The sequence below is a fragment of the Paroedura picta genome, chromosome 5 (genome assembly GCF_049243985.1).
Source record: "Paroedura picta isolate Pp20150507F chromosome 5, Ppicta_v3.0, whole genome shotgun sequence".
Taxonomy (NCBI): Eukaryota; Metazoa; Chordata; class Lepidosauria; order Squamata; family Gekkonidae; genus Paroedura; species Paroedura picta.
In genome coordinates, this window is record NC_135373.1 from 67,969,742 (window position 1) to 67,990,393 (window position 20,652).

Sequence of the window (20,652 nt, forward strand, 5' to 3'; positions counted from 1 at the left end):
AATCTCCCAAGCTGCTTGATACTCCTTCCTTCCTCCATGTTCTGGTTAAGTCCTATAGCAATATGTCAGCTTTTCGGGAATCTACCAATTGGATTAGTACAAGGCCAATTTCCACAAAAGGGTCACTTCATTTTGAACTGAAAGGATGAGAAGTTTTATGCATATTAAACCTGGAATTCATGAGAATTTTTCTGAAGCAAGAACTCCTTGAAAGAAGCCAATGTTCCCCACAATGATATTTTTAAAGGCGGTGATTCCCTAATATGTGGAAGTTATACATTGCTTTTGTTTGCTTTTTGCCATCAAATCACAGCTGACTTGTGGTGACCCCATGGAGTTTCCCAGGCAATAGATGGCTTGCCATTGCCTGCCTCTGAGTCCCAACCCTGGTGGTGTTCCTAGTCTCCCATCTCCCATTCCAATATAAGCCAGGAGTGACCCTGCTCAGCTTCCAAGATCTGACCAGATCAGGCTAGCCTAAGCTATACATTTACTGACATTTACATCACCTACCTTTTTCACCTTGGTGTTCCTAATAGTAAAATCCCTCACAGTGTAATAGGCAAGCACATGAATGCTCTTCTGTGTGACTAAGAAGTTTCCATATTCTTCACCACCATCAGAAGGCCAGTATTGGTCACATTTTCTCTGCCAGTCAAAGGAACATACAGTATTTAAATAATATATTCTCTGAAGATGAACTTTGCCAATCTTGCCTATGTTGCTAATTGTAAGCAAGAGGATTCTCTCTTGTCTATGAAATGTCTCCAACAAAGGGGGGGGGGGAAGGGAACATGACCTTATGGTGCTTGAAAAGACACCATAAACTTACATCTTAAAACAACATTGACTAAGATTACTTTTCATGAGAATGAACTATGAAAAAGGAAAATGCTTTATTCTGAGCATTTCTTTTGTTCTCTGACAATGAGACAATTGGAAATGCCTGTAGTTTTTATCAGATATGTATAAAGAGATCATGGAGTGCTGAAAACAGAAGAACTGTTTTTGTGTACACCGCTTTTTACTACCCCAAGGAGTCTCAAAGCAGCTTACAATCACCTATTTTTTTATTTATTTTATTTATCATACTTCTATACCGCCCTCCCCGGAGGCTCAGGGCGGTTTACATTATAACAAAGAACCTTACATAAAACAGTCTGTAAAACATATACATCAATAACCAACAATTGCAACCAAACACAACACAGTATAACAGTAACCTACCCTTCCTACCCTGTGAGGTAGGTGAGGCTGAGAGAGCTCTGAGAGAACTGTGACTGGCCAAGGGGCACCCAGCTGGCTGCATGTGGAGGAGGGGGAATCAAACCTGGTCTTCCAGACTAGGGGCTGCCACTCTTAACCACCACCCCAACCTGGCTCTCACTAGTGAGTATTCTTTTCCTCCCACCTTAAGAACTACTGTTGATATTGAATGGAGCTGTAGCTTGGTAACTGAAGTCAGTAAGCATATATTAAAATGAAACAAATAATCTTAACAAAATAATTGTACCCTTCCTTTCTCAACAAGGTTGGTTATCATTACAATGACTTCCACATTATGTTCCCAAATCATTCTCCAGAAATCTTCAGCTGTTGACTTTAAAGGCCCCTGAGCTGCAATGTAAGCTTTTGGTCTGTTGTAACCCTACATTAAAAAAAATGTTGATTAATTAATATGTCACGCAAGAAAAAGAAAGAGAAATATGGTTTATCCACAAAAGTTGGAATTCTCTGGAGAATGACATTTATTGCCAAAGGTCTGATGTTAACAGCTTCAACAGTAAAGTCCAAAGTTACATGCACCTTGCCTCAAGCTAAACATGCACAATGATACGATTATGTAATATGCTGCAGAAACATACAGTGGGTAGTCCTAACAGAAACATAACCATAGAAGCAGGGGCTTTGGGGACTTATATCTACGTTTTGCATGCAAAATGCCTCTTTTTGTGCAAACAAACCTAATTCAGCACACACAAGGGTGTGTTACCTTGCAGCATTTGAGTTTACTGGATTCAACATGAATTTCATACTTCTGGTAGCACCAACTATAATTTATGACATAAATATACCCAGCAGTGAAAAAGCCCTTTCTGTTCCTTAATCCATGCTATCTCCCCCCCCCCCCCCGTTAAATCACAGCTTTTATTTTCCTCCCCACCCCCAACATGCAAAACCACTACAAAATGCTCATTCCTGTCAAACACTCTTTTCGGTTATATAGAGCATGTACAAAGAACAAAGTGCACGTATTCGACAGAGGCTCTTTGTGGATACAGCTTCTGTGCACAGTTTATGCAGCTAGCTGGGCAACAGGAACAGCAGCTTTTGGGGGGCAGGAAGTACATTTGCAAATTTTTCATTTGCAGAGAACCAGCACAGGTACAAGAACCACCAGTTGAGCATGGGCAGTTCTGAGAATCCATCATGCTTAAAGGCTGTTTGGCAGCCACTGTCAGCAGCTTAAAGCAGAAGAGCAGAGCAATCAGCTGCTCAGTCCATGCTGTCCTGAAGTATTACAAATATATCAGTCCCACTGACAGCATTTAAGGAAACTGGAGCTGTCAATCAAGACATCAAGAAGTGCTCTTTTGCGATTTGAGGCCTTTTGGATTATTAAACAATGCATAGTCTCACAAGCGACAAATCTAGGATCAAGTCTCTGTGTATCCATGAAACTCAGAGAACAGCTGTGGGATGGCCATTGTTGATCAGCCTAGACTCAAACTTCTTGCGGGAAACTTCACAAACATGCCTCCATTTTCTTTGAGGGGCTACAAGTGTGCCATAATAAACAAAGCAGTGGCCTTCTCTTCAATACACCCACTCTGGATTCTATATACCGGCACTAGAATCATAGAATCTTAGAGTTGGAAGGGACATCTAGGGTCATCTAGTCCAACCCCCTAGCACATATAATATCCTTTCTTCATTAATTCCACCTCTCCTTTGGCTTGCTAGACTCTGAATTGGCTTCCTCCCCTCATAGAACTGGAAAAAGAAAGGAAATATCTCTGATCTGCAGCTGCTGAAGCAAAAGTCCTGCTCTAGCCACTATGTAGGCCAACTCACAATCCAGGACAAGTGAAAGAAAAGTGCACTTACATCAACATAGTTGGCATTAATGTAGTCAGTCAGTTTCCCATCCTTGTCTGAAAGTTGTGCAAGCTTAACCCTACTGTGATCATCTGCATTGAAGGGGGGGGGGAAAGGTTATAACTACTGACATTTTATTAACGTAATATTTTTCTATGAAAATACTTGTTAAAACAGAAAGGCCATTTTATCTATATACAACATTAATTTGAACCATGTCAACATTTTGTACTTGAATAGAAACAGTGGCTCTAATCCTTACTATGTGCAAATACAGCTTTCAGTATGTGCAGCTGAAGATGTACATCTGCATTGTAAGCCTCACCTGGGCTCCATTGAATTTACTGCACAAGTACTTCAATGCCAATGGAATTTTATGTCCAGATTAGGGGCACTAATTATTACCCATAGCAAATTACTCATTGCCTCAGAAAGATGAGGCCTTTCTATTCGTATATACAAATCTGCAGTTTTTAGTGTATTTTTGGTTGATGGGTGATGGAATTAGTATCCAGACATTAAAGAAAAGATTAACTGGACTTATATAACTTCCTCAGGAGTGCACAGAATTATGTAAATCCAATAAAAGAAAGAAGCATGGATCTACTATACTACCGACAACAGAGAAATAATAGTGCAAAGCAAATTACTAATGTATTTAAAATGATAAATATAACAAACAAGTGGTGATTCATGATGAATCAATGGGTGGAGAAGGGGGTAAAGAGAAATGTTTATGAAATCCTGTCCAGCTCAATAGTTCTATGTAGCTTAGCTCCAGGGGTGAATAACTTCTCCTGACCATCCAAACCCCCTGGGTGCATTTATGGAGTAGGTACTAACTCTCTAGGGACACACTGATGCACTGTTGTAACTTCTGATCTCTTCATGGAATGCTCTACAACATCCTATGTAAAACAATACTTTTTTGCAAATCCTATAAATGCTGCTACATGCCCTCATCCCCCTCATATTTCCTCTTGCTGGCACTTAAGGCATAGGTGGGCAATAGGTGGGAACCAGGTTGCTAGAGGGTTTCCTGTTATAGCACCCTTGGCAATTCAAGCCCTGAACTTTAGCAAAGTATTGCTACAGTATAAGTTCCATGAAAAGTAATGTCCAGGACTAGGTAACCCAGAAGATGCTCACCTGTCCTTGAACATAAGTGGTAGAATGCATGAGGGTTACAGGCAAAAACAGAAGAATACAATTACTTACATGCCACAATGTTTATATATCTATTCTTATTCTTGTTGTCAGGATGGTTAGAGCTGTCGGAGGTAATACCTAGATCTACAGTACAGCTCTGGATTTCCTGAAAAAGGAAAACCAGTACATGGGATTTACAATACATAACTACACACACAGTTGCATACAAAGTCCCCATCCCACAAATAATGCATGATATCTTGCAACTAGTTCTTTACTACAATAAAATATGTTGAAAGAATTCCTTACCTGGTAAAACTCTTTCAGTGTCTAATGAAGGAATGAATGCAAAAAAGGTAAAAATAAATCAAATTCCACAGCACACAACAAATGAGTAAATGTTTATATATTACAAATACAATGGAAAGCAATTATGGTTATGAGATAAATATACACATATAGATATACATTTATAATAGAATCATGCTAGGCCATTTTAATAAGAACATGAAAAGTAAAAGAAATTCACCTGGGAACATAGTTTTTAGTGGCTAGAGACATAATCTGCCTTCCATTGAAGTCAATAGCAAGATACCTAACAATTAACATGAACTGGAATGGTTGATTCAATGTACAATCAATGTTTAGTAGCTCATGATTTCAATGGTACTCTAAGTCAGGGAAAGTGGTTTATTAATTCCAATTACTTTACTTGCTTTGCTAGTGCAAACACTATGCACGAAAACCTCCCCAGGCAAAAACATGCAAGCATTTGGTCATGCTCTGAAAAGCTAACATACATGAACTGCAAATGAAGTTAAACTCTATTTCAGTGATGTGATGAACAGAAGTTAGATGTTTAATGAACTTATATGTAATCACATTTCAATTGCATAGCAGCGTAAATTGTTTCTTTCTGTGACACTGTCAAAACTAAATAACAACTGAAAACCCAGCTGAAGTGCAACAATCATCAATGCGGAAGAGCTGGGCCTCTAAGATTCTGGATGAGCAACTACAGTGTGTCATTGAACCATTAAGTTTTGACCAAATGTTTCAAATATAGTTCAGCAGAACTACTCCATCTTTATCTAGGGCAGTTTCAAATGTTGTACACAAGGAGGGGGCAAGGGAGTGTGAGTGATTTGCACTTTCTTTTTCCATGCCTCCTGTATAATATATCAAGCTGACACTTTTCTCTCCTGTGGTGACAAGGCAGCCCTCTCATTTACCTTAAGGAAGGTATACAAGTTTGCACTGAGGTTCAGAAAAGGCAAAGAGAGAACATACACGTCTTAGTCATTTTGATTCTGAGTAGCTTGTGTATGGGTGCCTCACTACTGGCTATGCAAATAGAACATTATATTCATACTCCTTGTGCTTGTGTGTCTTTCCCTTTTCATAGCCAAATACGGGAATCCATACTCCAAAGGACAGATGATACGCATATTCAACCTGATCAAATCTAGACTCTTCATGGTCATAAACAATGTTATCGGGGGTTAAACCCTGCTCCCCCAAATCACATGGCATAGTATCATAAACATCTAGGATTTTAACACCCAGGAATGCTTAAGCACAGCTTTGAATTTGTGTTGCTCTTAATATTATTTGTATTATTATTTTTAATGGGGCAATATTGCATACCTCAAATTCTTCAGTAAACCCATTATTGGCATGTAAATCTGCAACATGTTTCGGAAAATGCTTTGCTGGGATTGCTCCAACATCTTCTTAAAAGTGAAAAGACACAGAGAAGGAAGAGATTTAACTTAACGCCATGAGTTACATCCAGAGTGAATTTTCTGTTGGAGAAGTAAGGACATTTTTGCAGATTTCCTATTCTATCACAGTTCCCTCACTATTATTATCATTAATTAAATTTTCATCCCGCCGTTCCCAGACAAGCTGGCTCATGGTGGCTTACAATGTTAAAAAAACAACCTCATAAATACATACTAAAAACCAGATAAAACAGAAAAACAAACAGTAATCCAAAAAGGTGGTGGTCAGATAATCCTAAACCCCTATTCCTCCTATTCCTGGCTGTGTCCATCTGATGCAAGTCTGATTGTATGGTAGGCCCCATGCACTGCACCTACCACTATTCCTGGGGAGTCTCCTATACCCTGGGAGCATGAGTGAAGCTCTACTCATGGTTCTGTAGATACAATCATACAGACTGCATCCACTCTAGATGTTTCCATGAACACAAGGATTTCTTCTCATGGTGCACAATTATTGCCTCCCTGCTCCTGCAACAGTCTACAGTACCCCTATCATATTATTGGAGGAGAAGAGACCCTCTGAGATACAAACCATCATCTTTTCTATTCATCCACACAAGTATATGACAAAATACACAATGTCTCAGTACTTTTCATTCTTACAATCACATTTCTCAATCAAGAGTTTGTTCCCAGTGATAATGATTGTTGGTCTGATCAGAAGGAAGTTAGGCAGCCCAAGGCCATTGAACTGAGTAGGATTTAAACGTTTTTACCTGTGCACTGGCAAACCACCCTGTATTGAGTCTGCCATGAAAACACTAGAGGGCGTCACCCCAAGGGTCAGACATGACTCGGTGCTTGCACAAGGGATACCTTTACCTTTACCTGTGCACTGTCTTCTACAACCTGTCACATTTACTGGAAAGTATTGAGTTTAATTGTGATTAATCTCCTGGTCAATGTAACTTAGAATTCAATTTATGGCACAATTTTCCTGGGATCAAGCCCATTATTTTGGAGTTAAATGATTTTGAAGACAGGCTATACAGTGGGTAAAAGGTAAAGGTATCCCCTGTGCAAGCACTGGGTCATGCCTGACCCTTGGGGTGACGCCCTCTAGCGTTTTCTTGGCAGACTCAATACGGGGTGGTTTGCCAGTGACTTCCCCAGTCATTACCGTTTACCCCCCAGCAAGTTGGGTACTCATTTTACCAACCTCGGAAGGATGGAAGGCTGAGTCAACCTTGAGCTGGCTGCTGGGATTGAACTCCCAGCCCCATGGGCAGAGCTTTCAGATTGCATGTCTGCCGCCTTACCACTCTGCACCACAAGAGGCTCTATACTCTACAGTGGGATTTACATAATAATTGTCATTTATGTCTTGTTCTCTTTGGGGTGTACTCAAAATACACAAGCGATAGCTCAGAAATGTAGAGTTTTTCATCATTTGCCTTTTGGGCAGAAGTATGCATCACCATGAATCACTTTCTAAAGCAGATGATTTTCATCAATGGCTCATATTTCAGGGAAGGGTTGTGCCTGCATTTTTTGCTGGTGATTTTAGAAGCCATTTAATATATTAAAACATTTGTCCAGTAGAATGTCAAAAATGTACTGGCTCTTTCTATGGATTCTGAAAACATTCAATTGACAATATGCTAAAAAAGCGTAACATTTCCTTCAGTTAATTGCCAAAAGGTCTCACAGGTTTAAACCACTTAACCTCTGAACAGAAAATGTTTCATAAATTCAGCTCATTCTCCATATCTGACTTATGTGCTTTCCAGAAACTTGTGGGCCTCTGTTCGGCCACTGGCCTTGACTGATGGTTGGTCTGATCCATGGGGTTTTCTTATGTGCTATTTTACATATGCTTCAAATGAGGAGGAAACTACAAACCATATAAGGAATTATTATTTACATCAACAGATGTTTCATCATTTAATAACACCTAATATATTTTAGGCTTCAGTTACCAATAAATCCATCTGTTCTTGTTTTTACTTGAATAGGTCTGAATACACAAATTGAATTAGCCATTCAAGCCTAAGAAAAATTGCGCAAATGTGCAATGCCATCTTAAACCTTGGCAAAGAAGCCTGGCACCAAATATGTTGCCTAATAAAATGAGAGACAATCGCTAAACTGGAAAAACTGGGATAATTGCATAAGGTTAGATAACAGATCCATGGAAACAAATGGATGTATCATGTATTGAATCCTGCAGGCCTAAAATATGATACAGCATGCTGTAGTAGTTAAGAGTGTCAAACTAGAATTTGGTAGCTTCAGATTAATGGAAACTATATGGGTGATCTTGTAGCAGTCATTTTCTTTTGACCTAATCTACTTCAAAGAGTTGTAAGTATCCTGGAGGAGAGAAGAACAGCATTGTAAGCCACTTTGGGTCCCATTGGGTAGGAAAGAGTGGTACAGATATGTACATAGTAAAATTCAATATTGAATGTTCCCAAATGAATACGGAAGGACAAAGTAAAGCATCATGAAGATCAACCAGACCCTCTGTCCTAACTGGACAAAACTGGTGCAACAGAAAAAGAGCAGAGAGTACTTCAGTAAAAAACAACAAAACAGCACAATATTCTTTTGTTAAAAAAAAAATCCAGGGAAGAACTTTGCCACAATTCTGTACCCATTCTGTTTTAGAAATGCACAGTAGTGATTAAAAAGTCGGCTTCCTTGTCTGGAACTCGAGAGAGAGAGAGAGAGAGAGAGAGAGAGAGAGAGAGAGAGAAATACCAACAGTTCAATCCAAACTGAATTTTCCATCAGTGGTACTTTCCTTGCTACTACATCCCTCTGGAGCACAGTGCTTTCCACTGAGTATTCCAGGAAGATAAAGGACCCTGAGGAATACAAGGAGTCTGCAGTGGGAAGACAGAAATTGTCCTTCACCTTCTGTTAGTGGAAAAAAACAGGGCTTTTCTTTATGAGTTTTCCCATCAGTTCTGGCTCTATCCTGCTTCAATTTACCCCTAGTTTTCATGCAGATTTCAGTCCCTTTAATTTTTATGCCATTTTTTCTTTCCCTCTGTTTTTATAAGGAGTCTTTTGAAACCACTTTTAATCTTGATCTCCTTCTGGAAGCTGATTTTGAGCTGCCTTTTGCTTGGTGCATAATGTTTCTGCCAGCTTTCTCGCACACACTCCTAACCACCTCCAGTCCATTGTTAATTACCAGACAGTCATCATGACCAAAGCACTCCTCTCCTCCTCCCTGCCCCGAAGATGAGTGATTTCCTTTTTTTGATAATGCGCGGCAAGGAATCAACTGCGCCACCGGTTGACGCACTGGAGGGCAGGCTGGAAGCAGACATGACTGCCCTCTGGCTTGGGCAGGGTGCGTGATGCACTTATGCAGAATGCACAACATAAAGAGGCAGGCGGGACCCACAATCCCGATAAAAGCTCCATGCACATGGGTCCCAGACTCTTCACCCTTCCAGTCCGCGTCGGCAACTCACGGCCGAATGGTGAAGGCACGGCCACAAATTATTATTATTATTATTATTATTATTATTATTATTATTATTATTATTATTATTATTATTATTATTATTATATTGGATTTGTTTAAAACCTGCTCCATCAAACTCCTCCTCGGCTCTGAGGACCAAACACTGCAACCATCTTTTTTATAGCACTCCAGTCTCCGTTGAATTGTGGAATTTGGACCAGTCTTGAAAGCAAGTTTTGATGCTTTTCTCAGAAGCGGCAGTCTCTGGTGATCCTCCCAACTCTAAACCCTAAATAAGAGTCAGCATTCAGCTGCTAAGGCAGTCTCTATAACTTTATAGCATCAGGCAGCTATATGAACTTAGTTATATCTGTGGTGCAACTTATAAGGCTTCAGAGTGGATAGAAAAGACTGCAAGAAAATACAACAATCACTCTAAAAGTATTTGCAACACAATATCAAAGGCAAATAGTGGGAAAACAGAAATGGCAGTAGATCTTTCTTCGTTGAGACTCATGTTGGTCCTTTAAGGGCTCCTTTTTATTTCATGTTCCTAAAATCCATCCACTGCAGAGTTTTCAAACATCCTGCCAGAGCAAAGAGTTCTTTGTGTGCAACACACAAATATATGTCCAGATTAAACGCTTTGTATCTTTCCACTTCTGGATGTGTGCGTGTTTGATTATAAGAATCAGAAGGCAATGGCACCTTTAAGACCAACAAAGATTTATTCAAGGCATGAGCACTCGAAAGCTCACACCTTGAATAAATCTTTGTTGCTCTTATAGGTGCCACTGGACTCTGATTTTGTTTTGTTGTGCTGCTTTAGACCAACATGGCTACCCACTTGAAAGAATCAGAAGGGGGAGAATTAGATAGCTGTCCCACATTATTTATGTGAGGCAGACTGCATTATTCCTCTCCCCAAATAAACGTTGGAGAAAAGACACACAATTGAGTAATATATGCAGCTTCAGTCTGTGCTAAAAAGTAGTATCTTTTTGGTACCTAGAGTTCCCCATGATATGTCTAACAGCATGCATGAAGTTTTGATTCTAGACTTTCTGATTTGGAATGAGAACTTATGCCTATGGATGAGAATTACGCATAACAAAAACTATAGACTTTAGCATGGCTCCTTTTGTTTAGTAATATGAAGAAGAAGAAGAGTTGGTTCTTATATGCCACTTTTCACTACCTGAAGGAAGCTCAAAGTGGCTTACAGTCGCCTTCCCTTTCCTCCCCCCACAACAGATACTCTGTGAGGTGGGTGAGGCTGAGAGAGCTCTGATATTACTGCTTGGTCTGAACAGTTTTATCAGTGCCATGGCGAGCCCAAGGTCACCCAGCTGGCTGCATGTGGTAGAATGCAGAATCAAACCCAACTCGCCAGATTAGAAGTCCACACTCCTAACCACTACACCAAATTGGCTCTCGAAATATGAATTGCAGCTGCTTTTATTGATCTTAATCTGCATAATGCTATCATCTTTTTTTGTGACTTGGCTCAAGTATCTTTATGGCTTCAAGGCATAAGGTTTTAGAGCTTGTACTTTAATGAAATCCTTTGTAGTAAGAGACTTCAAGCTCAGTTGACATGTGAATGATATAAGCTGCTCTTTTGTTTGCTCCCAATTAGTTCCGTACAATGGAGTACAATATTGTGTATGGATGAGGGCATCAAATACATGTCTGGATACAAATCTTATTCGATGGTTTTAGTAACTAACTCTCAGAATGGTACATCTGATAAGAATGAAAGGTGCAAAATGAAAAATGCTATAGCAGAGAAGGCTTTTTATTTGTTTGGATTAAAATAGACTTCAGAGATGAAGTCTAAACTACAGCATAAATCAGAATATCTGAATCTAGAAGTCTAATCATAAAACTGAATTTTAGACTGAAGTGACTTTAAATCCTGCTGAAATTTATTTATTTATTAACATTAAGCTAAACAACAACCTGACCTCTTTAAAAAAACAATTAGGTAAGCATTTATTAGAAGAGTTAGTTTTTTATACCTCACTTTTCACTACCCCAAAGAATCCCAAAGTGGCTTACAAATACCTTTCCTTTCCCCTCCTCGCAACATATACCATGTGAGGTAGGTGGGGCTAAGAGAGCTGCTCTGAGAGAACAGTTCTAGTAGTAGAACTGTGACTGGCCCAAGGTCACCCACCTGGCTGCATGTGGAAGAGTGGGGAATCAAACCCGGTTTCCCAGATTAGAGTTTGCTGCTCTTAACCACTGCACCAATACTCCTCTTTTATTCCTCCTTATACTCCTACATCTTCATCAATTACCTATGTATTGTTTACATGCAGAGATACATAAAATTACAATCAGTTTGATCAAAGAGAGTGGCTGAAAAAAATTCCTGCAATAAAGCTAAGAACACCAGAGGACACTTGGCAAGATCTCTCATGAGTACAGGGAGCAGTGAGAGCAATCAGAGGTTTGGCACATGCTGCTGTGTTTGGGATTCTCAAGGATAGCCAACTCCATAAGAAACCAAATGGGGTGTGGCATTCATAGCCAGGTCTGCATGTGGGCCTGCTAGAACTCACGGACTGTTGACACTGGATCAAACTCTTGAAGCAAGTCACATATTTTATTGTTTGTCCTGAGCAGGCAATTAGAAGTCACACTGGTGTGATAGCTCTTTGCCAAATCTCCCTTAAGTTACAGTGCCATCCTAAGCGCAGTTATACCTTTCTAAAACCCTGCAGGTTTAGAAGGGTGTAAATTTGCTTAGACTGACACATTTAATTATATGAGTGACCATTATCTGCCACCGTTTAGAAAATAGCAATTGTTCAGAAAAATAAATTCAAAGCAAATTACCTGACACAGGGAAGACTGGTGCTGGGGGAACGGATATTACTCGAGGTGATGTGTTATCTTCTAAATAAAAATGTGCTGTTTGGAAGCATTTCCTAACAGAGACATACAGGAAATAATATTTCACATTAATAAATATTGTCTACCTACAAATCTGGTTGCATTCTTGAATGACAGCCATTATGGGAAAACAATGTAACGTATCAAAACACTTATTATGTATCCAAGATCTACATATTCAGCTCTCACCATTAAAGGCACAATTCAAAACCCTCTACGCCTCAATACTTCAACGTGGAAGAATTAACCATTTGACTATTTCCCTCTCCCCCATAGAACTCAATGGGACATAAAGATGCTCACACCTGGATTAACAGTTCAAAACACCACATAAATAGGCAGCATAATAACCCCCCTACTAAATTTTAAAATAATTTTTACCTGAATAAGAAGCAGAAGATGTAGCAGGCATTCATCATAATGGGAAATGGGGGTGGAAATGAGAGCAAACCTTAATCTGCTGTCCAGGCTTGAACTGTGTCATATTCTTGCCTCAGTCAGATTCAAGTCAGCTAATGGTCCCTTTTCACATTCTCTAAAGCTAGCATACTTCCAGACCTGTGTTTAAAATCACTTTTTATACTACATTGAGAGATCAGTTTCCTTGAAGCTGAATTAAGAAGCAATCCATTCCAGAGAAAGGTTGGTGCATCCTACCGTACCATATCACAGCCACTAATGGCAATGCAGAGAGGGTAGTAATTTTAGCCAATGAAATGGAGCAGGGATTTGGAAGGGAAATGTTGACTGTAATATCTGAATTTTCTTTCATACCCCAGATGTGAAGACAATAGAAAAGACATCTGGAAATAGACTATTCTAAGTAATTCCAAAGCTTATAATAACCAAATTGAGTTTTATACCATGGAGCCTCTACTTAATTAAAAAAAATCAATCTTCAGATAATTAAACCTGCTAATAACACTTTATATGGGTCATTTGCTGTGTCTGAAGTATTACTTACGATCTGTTAACTACAAAAATATCTGAACAAGAAAAAGGCACGGATGTAATTTTAAATTTATTACATTCTAGTTTATGGGAAATGGGACTATAGTCATTTTTTCTTCCTTTGCAATTTTATGGAACTTTTAATCTGATTAATAAGATTAAACACAGTGTTTCAAGATACCATAGTTTCTCTGATTTGAATGGTACTATTTAAACCATTCCACAGAGTTCAAACTGAAATCCATTCTAAATTATATTTGGCTTTAGTTACAGATACTTTGGAATTTAATGCTGTAGAACAAAGGAAATTAATTATTGATCTAAGCTATGATTTAAAAGATAGGAATTATGCTTAACTGGAGTAGAGATATGGAGAGGTGAGGGGGGAATTGCAGAGATGGCAGTGAGGAGCAGGAAAGGGTACTTGCCCTTCCCTCCTGAACCACTCTACATAGTGTTTAGTTACGGTATTTTTATTAAGAGTCTTAGGAAGCCCTTTCTTATCTGAATCTGTGACTCCTTGGTAGCACTGGACTGAGATTAGGAATAAAACTAAAGTCACAAGTCCTAATATGCAGATGAGAGCAGGCTTTTCAGACTTGCACAACGTGTTGTCTTAAACTTGGCTTACCTATTATGTGAGGGACCATGGAAATGTTCAAAGTATATAGATCTATGTACAAAGACAAGCTGAGTTGTGGCCTTTTCTTCCTTGCTATGATATTCCTGCAACCATATCTTAATTATACATATTTGAATGTGAAGTTCAAATGATTTCAAAGTGACTTAAAGATAAAGGCAAAGGTATCCCCTGTGCAAGCACTGGGTCATGTCTGACCCTTGGGGTGACGCCCTCTAGCGTTTTCATGGCAGACTCAGCATGGGGTGGTTTGCCAGTGCCTTCCCCAGTCATTACCGTTTACCCCCCAGCAAGTTGGGTACTCATTTTACCGACCTTGGAAGGATGGAAGGCTGAGTCAACCTTGAGCCGGCTACTGAGATTGAACTCCCAGCCTCATGGGCAGAGCTTTCAGGCTGCATATCTGCTGCCTTACCACTCTGAGCCACAAGAGGCTCTTCAAAGGGGCTTACACACAGCTAAATGTTCACAAGACTATAGCTTAAGTGGTCCTTTGCAATTTTACTTCCAATTACTATATGAAACAAACATTATAATAATAACCTTTATTGGCATAAAACAATAAGAGGCAAATACAGCCAAGCAGGGTAAAAATATAATAGGGTAAACTTTTTATAATAGGGTAAAGAAACAAACATTATATACAGCTAAGGTGAAGTCAGGGTGAAACAACACCAGGAGATCTCTCAACTTAAAAAAAAAACTATTAAGAAGAATTGGTTCTTATATGCCACCTTTCTCTACCCAAAGGAGTCTCAAAGCGGCTTACGTTTGCCTTCCCTTTCCTCTCCCCACAACAGACACCCTGTGAGGTAAGTGAGGCTGAGAGAACCCTGATATTACGGCTCGATCAGAACAGCTTTATCAACACCATGGTCACCCAGCTAGCTGCATGTGGGGGAGTACAGAATTGAACCCGGCTTGCCAGATTAGAAGTCCACACTCCTTACTACTACACCAAACTGGTTAAGGAAGCTAAGGAAGTTTCAGAAGGGATACATTAGTGGCAAACAGCAATGTCAGTGAGGCTATTTAAATAAGGGAAATGGAATGTGGAGATCCTAGTCCCATGAAATGATCCTAGCCCCATGCCATTTCCCGACCAAATTAGCAGTTCTCTCTTTGATGGCTACATTTAGTAAAACAAATTAAACATCTGGAGATCATGGATCTTTCTGCATGCTGTGTGGTTTGCCCCTTTATTCTTGTTATTTGAGGGTAATACATTCTCTTGCATGCATTATCACGGAAATGTGAAAAAGCAATTGGGAACCAGCTCTCATAGAAAGTTCTGCAAGGTGAAATGGATTACAGTATGGATCCATTAATTGTACTTCATAGTGTATATGTCCACACAGGAGCACATCAAAAATTATAATTTAATGATCCAATATTTTCCGAAGATCCCCAAAACTTTAATAGGAGGTGTGTGCAATACTGCACAGGCTTTTATTTCCTGAAATCAGATCTAGTTGTTATATCACAGAAAAATAAGGATAATCTTAGTGACCTCTTGTGGTCCATGCAATTTCTGTTTTAGATTAACAAAACAGAGAATTACAGATTCTATTTTGTGGTACACTGAAATAACTCAAAAGATTAAATTAATCATAATCTAAGGGATATTATCATTAATGGGATATGTATTTGGTTTTGAAAGATTAAAGCCACAAAGCTGCATGTGTGTGTGTATATAAAGAAACAAAATGTGTACATATACAAAAAGAAACAAAATGAACACACCATCATCTGTAAAGAACAAAATCAGAACACATGTTGGATTACTGAAAGGACACCATGCAATCCTGGTTTTACAGTTTAGGACAATGTTTTCGCTCAAAGACCTTTTAACCTTTCAGATAAAACCTTTTGGAAGATGAGTATGAACAGTCATGTCACATTGAAAAGCTACAGAAAAGCTTGTCAACAAAATGCAGACGGTTCACCATAAATCCTCACAGAAACATCCATCACAAAATGAAGGTAAATCTAGATTAAAAAAAGAGATCTGCAGCCCTTTATACACTTCTCTTTTATGGGCTGGTTCACATAAACAGATCCTAATTAGTTAACTGTGGATGACTCACAGCTGTATGTGTGAAAACCAATATCAGTGGGAACAAAAAACATCATTTTAGTTAGGACTGCATTCTATATAAACTACAGGCGTTCTTCTGCATATACCTGAGTCAAAATTAAACCAGACATTAGCTGTTTCTGCCTTGGTTAGTAGTACTTAAATGACCTAATTCAAAAGAAATTCGGTTTAAACATCTGCTAGAAGTTCCTGACAGAACAGTTTCTCAGTGGAACAGGCTTCCTCAGGAAGCGGTGGGTTCTCCATCTTTGGAAATTTTTAAACAGAGGCTGATTCTGTGAAGGTTCAAGGGGGTGGCAGGTTACAGTGGATGAGAGATAGGGTTGTGAGTGTCCTGCATAGTGCAGGGGGTTGGACTATATGGCCCAGGAGGTCCCTTCCAATTCTATGGTTCTATAATTCTATGACCTCCAAACATTTCTGAAGTTCTGGGCATAGTGATAATTTTTCTCTGAGAATTTTTTGAGTGCTTTATGGTTCAAGGAAGCACAAGAACAGGGAGGGAGGAAACTCAGCCTGTCTCTCAGATATTTGGGCAATTATTTTTCACGAGAAGGCCTAGCCTCTGAATGCAAGATACCATGTCCACTGTCCGGATGGATTAATTAGACTGTCTATGAACAGTTGACCTAGTCTTGAAGGCCAGGTCTACCAGTGCACCTCAAATTTTCGGTACCAGGCTGCTGTCCCTTTATATTTTAAAGAGCCCTTCTTTTCAAGGCATTTGGAGGGTAGGTTTTCTCATAGAAAACAGTGGTCCTCTAAAGCAGATGTAGTCAACCTGTGGTCCTCCAGATGTCCATGGACTACAATTCTTATGAGCCCCTGCCAGCAAATGCTGGCAGGGGCTCATGGGAATTGTAGTCCATGGACATCTGGAGGACCACAGGTTGACTACGCCTGCTCTAACGCAGTTGAGAGGTGGGGCATGTATGCTCCCTCCCTCTCCATTCCTGCTGCTTGGGAATGAGGTATGCACAAAATAAACAAACTGAGACATGACAAAAATAAGCAACCTCTTCCTCATGCCCTTTAAAAAACCCACCCAAACCTGAAATTAAAATACATTTTTTGGAAGTAGACAGCCCTAATGTAAACCCAATATGCATTTAAAACATGTGAAAGCTAATCCAGGCACACATACCAACCCTCGATATTGCAATAATGATGTGATGAACAAAGAGGGTGCTAATTGCCCCTGAGCTTTTATTAAGGAGGGAATCATTACATTTTAAATGAATTTCCAAACAAGTTATGGTATATATTTCACATTGTGTATTTCTTTTTACGGCACATGTATAGACTATTCATTTCAATGCCCTTAAAAGTCTTCTTCAAGTACTAGCAGGAAATGCAAGCAATCAGATGTCACTGATACTATAAATTACTGTATCATACACACACACACACACACACACAAAGCATGTTAGGAGGGTGCCTAGGGTATAACACACTTTTGATGCTGCAACCAAAAACAATGCACCAATATTGTTGTTGTTAGCTGCGAAGTCATGTCTGCCCCATCACGACCCCATGGACAATGATCCTCCAGGCCTTGTGTCCTCTACCATTCCCCGGAGTTCATTTGAGTTTGCACCAACTGCTTCAGTGACTCCATCCAGCCACCTCATTCTCTGTCGTCCCCTTCTTCTTTTGCCCTCGATCTCTCCCAGCCTTAGGCTCTTCTCCAGGGTGTCCTTCCTTCTCATGATGTGGCCAAAGTATTTGAGTTTCATATTCAGGATCTGGGCTTCTAAGGAGCAGGCAGGGCTGATCTCCTCTAGGACTGACCGGTTTGTTCGCCTTGCAGTCCAAGGGACTCGCAAGAGTCTTCTCCAGCACTAGAGTTCAAAAGCCTCAATTCTTTGATGCTCAGCCTTCCTTATGGAATATTAGGGAATGCATTTAAAGACAGACTGGGAATGTATTACTGTAGTGACAGCAAGGATTACTTAGCTCAGATCTGGCAAGCAGTGCCAATAGGAGTCTCCTTAATTATGTTTGTTTCCTGTACCTCTCCCCACCAGCACTACTGGTCAGGTTTGACATAAAGTGCTCTTGCAATGTCAACTTGGACTTGGCTCTGCTTGCTCCTGGCTGCCAGTGACCCTCCAGGGCAGTAGCCCATAGGAATCTTTTTCTGTCAATTAAGTGGTCAATCTATACCTGAATGTACTGGTGCTGATCTGTGTTCTGCAATTACTGGTTCCCTGTGTGGCTTTATGCCATTGTACGAATCTGTTACACTTCACAGAATCAAACAGAAATGTTCCAACAGTCTCTTGTTTACAGTTGCGCACTCATGGCCAGACACACAACAGAGTTCTAAAGAATTGTCACATTTGTTCTGCCCAGGGTTTTGCCTTAGCTATTTGCCGTAAGCTATTCTGTACATGTATATTTAGCCTTGGACTTCTTAGTCCAATATTTCTTCGTCCAATATTTCTTTAATTTTTCTGCAGTGTTGTCTTAAGCAGCTAGTTTCAGAGGTGAGATGGGTGCCATTTAGTTTTCCCCTACAGCTTCATAACACATGAGCTGACTCACAGCAAAACACCAGTGTATTGCACATGAGACCACGATAGCATATCCACTTAGGAAAGACTGGATTAATAGTGACAGCAATAGCATAGATAAAAAGTAGCACCAAAATCTTACCTCCAGTATATGAGAATACCAACAAGAATCACTAGACAGATGAAAGTCAGAGCTGATACGACCACAAGTGGTATAACTGTCTTCTGTTCAGCGAGACCTATTAGGAGGTCATGGCTACTATTACTTGCCTCTGTAGTCGGAGAAAATTGAAACAATTTGTATTTAAACTTTGCCATCAGGCACAGCACAACTGACCATGAGTCACTTACCATTCTATTTATTTATTTATTTAACTGCAGAAAACATATATATATTTGCAAACCAGTTTAAAGCAAATGAGCAGACAGAGGGCAAAGCACAGGATCATAGCTTAGACAACTCCGTACCACAGCAATGCAGAATATCATCTTTCAACTACTGCATTTTTCCCTTTCTTGGAAGAGGGATAAAAACAAAAAGAAGTTTGATGCAGTTTTATAGCAACAGGTTAGTGCCAGGAAGAAAAGGTTGCTTCAATATTATATTTTAACTTAGGCAAGCTGCTACTAGTTGTAAGTGCAAAAACATTCTTAACAGAGAAAATACACTTTATGTTAATGTATTTTTCCAACATTTAAACATTATAAGTCAGGCCACAAAATCAGGGTTTTATTGATAATTTTGTAAGCATTCCTTATCTGCTCTATCCCCATGTAAAAACCGATTTGTGTAACACATTTCTATTTGTCATATGCTATTTATAGTGCAATTCTAAACAGAGTTACACCCTTTTAAGCCCACTGACTTAATTGAGTTTAGAAGGATGTAAGTTTGCTTAGGATAGCACTACAAGTATCTTGAACAGAGTCTTCCTTGAGATTCAAAATGTGACTTGTAAAGTTGTTATAGGAAAAGCCTAAGAAAACAGGAGGATTTGGAATGTCTTCTTAAAATCAAGGTTGGTAGAGCTTGATGGAAATGGTAGAGTTTTTAAAATCTGTTTTTCTGCATTTTTCTGATGCAATAATTTTTTATATCTACATTGCCCACACAGTTTCTGGCATAAATGAAAAATTCATTTCATTACTGTAGACTCCATCATATCGATCTTTCAAAGAAAACAAGGAAATTGGAAATGGAAATGATAAATACCCTGCTTAGCCCACAAGCTGCTGGTCATCTCTATACAAATGGCACAGTCCAAAGCCATGCGTATGCACTGATGAGTTTCTGTGCATTGGCTTCCGCATGCATTCAAACAGAACTGGAAATGCATAAACCAAAGAATCATACACAAAGCTGTCCTCTTTATTGAAATAAACTAGAAAGCAATTGAAGGTGGTGGTGATGGCATGGTATCAACGTCCACCCTGTGGAAGGTAACTGAATCAGAAAGACTGAGCACACAGAACAAAGTCTGAGTCCAGGGACACCTTGAAGACCAACAAAATATAATGATGGGTATAAGCTTTCATGCACACATACTTCAGGCAGGAATGCTAAAGATCAGTCAATAACAGTTTCACTGAATGGAAGATTCCCTACTTAAAATAGGAGTAAAGTATATACTGTGGACTACTGGGATATGTCTTAGTGAATATAGTTTATGGAAAGTGATTTTTAAAAATTTATCATATATAGCTTTCAATTCAGTGACATTTGTGATGCATTCAGACAGCTGCTCCTGGAAAACACCATTTGCAAGCAGAGCTCTCCAAAATAGGAAGGTGAACTGGGCAGACAAGCTCAAAATGTGCACAGGGATTCTGAGGCTTTTTGGACTATGGTAACTATTAGCAAAACTGATATATTTGTTATTGCTTTGTTCTCTGAACTATCTGTTCAAGGAATTGACTATCTTCAGTACTAATATTGATTTCTTAGTAGTAGTAGTAGTAGTAGTAGTAGTAGTAGTAGTAGTAGTAGTAGTAGCAGTAGTAGTAGCAGTAGTAGTAGTAGAAGAAGAAGAGTTGGTTCTTATATACCACCTTTCTCTCCCCGAAGGAGTCTCAAAGCGGCTTACATTCGC

At 39.4% G+C, this 20,652-nt stretch overlaps 1 protein-coding gene across 6 annotated transcripts in view; it reads right to left on the minus strand.

Annotated features, from left to right (window-relative positions):
- PTPRZ1 (protein tyrosine phosphatase receptor type Z1) overlaps positions 1–20,652 on the minus strand; it is a 123,899-nt gene that overhangs the window by 12,311 nt on the left and 90,936 nt on the right. For 3 of the 6 annotated variants that reach the window (XM_077338392.1, XM_077338387.1, XM_077338393.1), the window contains exons 13-20: positions 18,705–18,834; positions 12,301–12,392; positions 5,896–5,981; positions 4,558–4,578; positions 4,318–4,414; positions 3,109–3,191; positions 1,514–1,648; positions 514–648 (exon numbers count right to left, since the gene is read on the minus strand). In XM_077338392.1, the coding sequence (XP_077194507.1) occupies positions 514–648; positions 1,514–1,648; positions 3,109–3,191; positions 4,318–4,414; positions 4,558–4,578; positions 5,896–5,981; positions 12,301–12,392; positions 18,705–18,834 (779 nt within the window). The remainder of the gene's footprint in view (positions 1–513; positions 649–1,513; positions 1,649–3,108; positions 3,192–4,317; positions 4,415–4,557; positions 4,579–5,895; positions 5,982–12,300; positions 12,393–18,704; positions 18,835–20,652) is intronic. The other 3 variants (XM_077338388.1, XM_077338391.1, XM_077338389.1) reach the window with 3 other exon arrangements.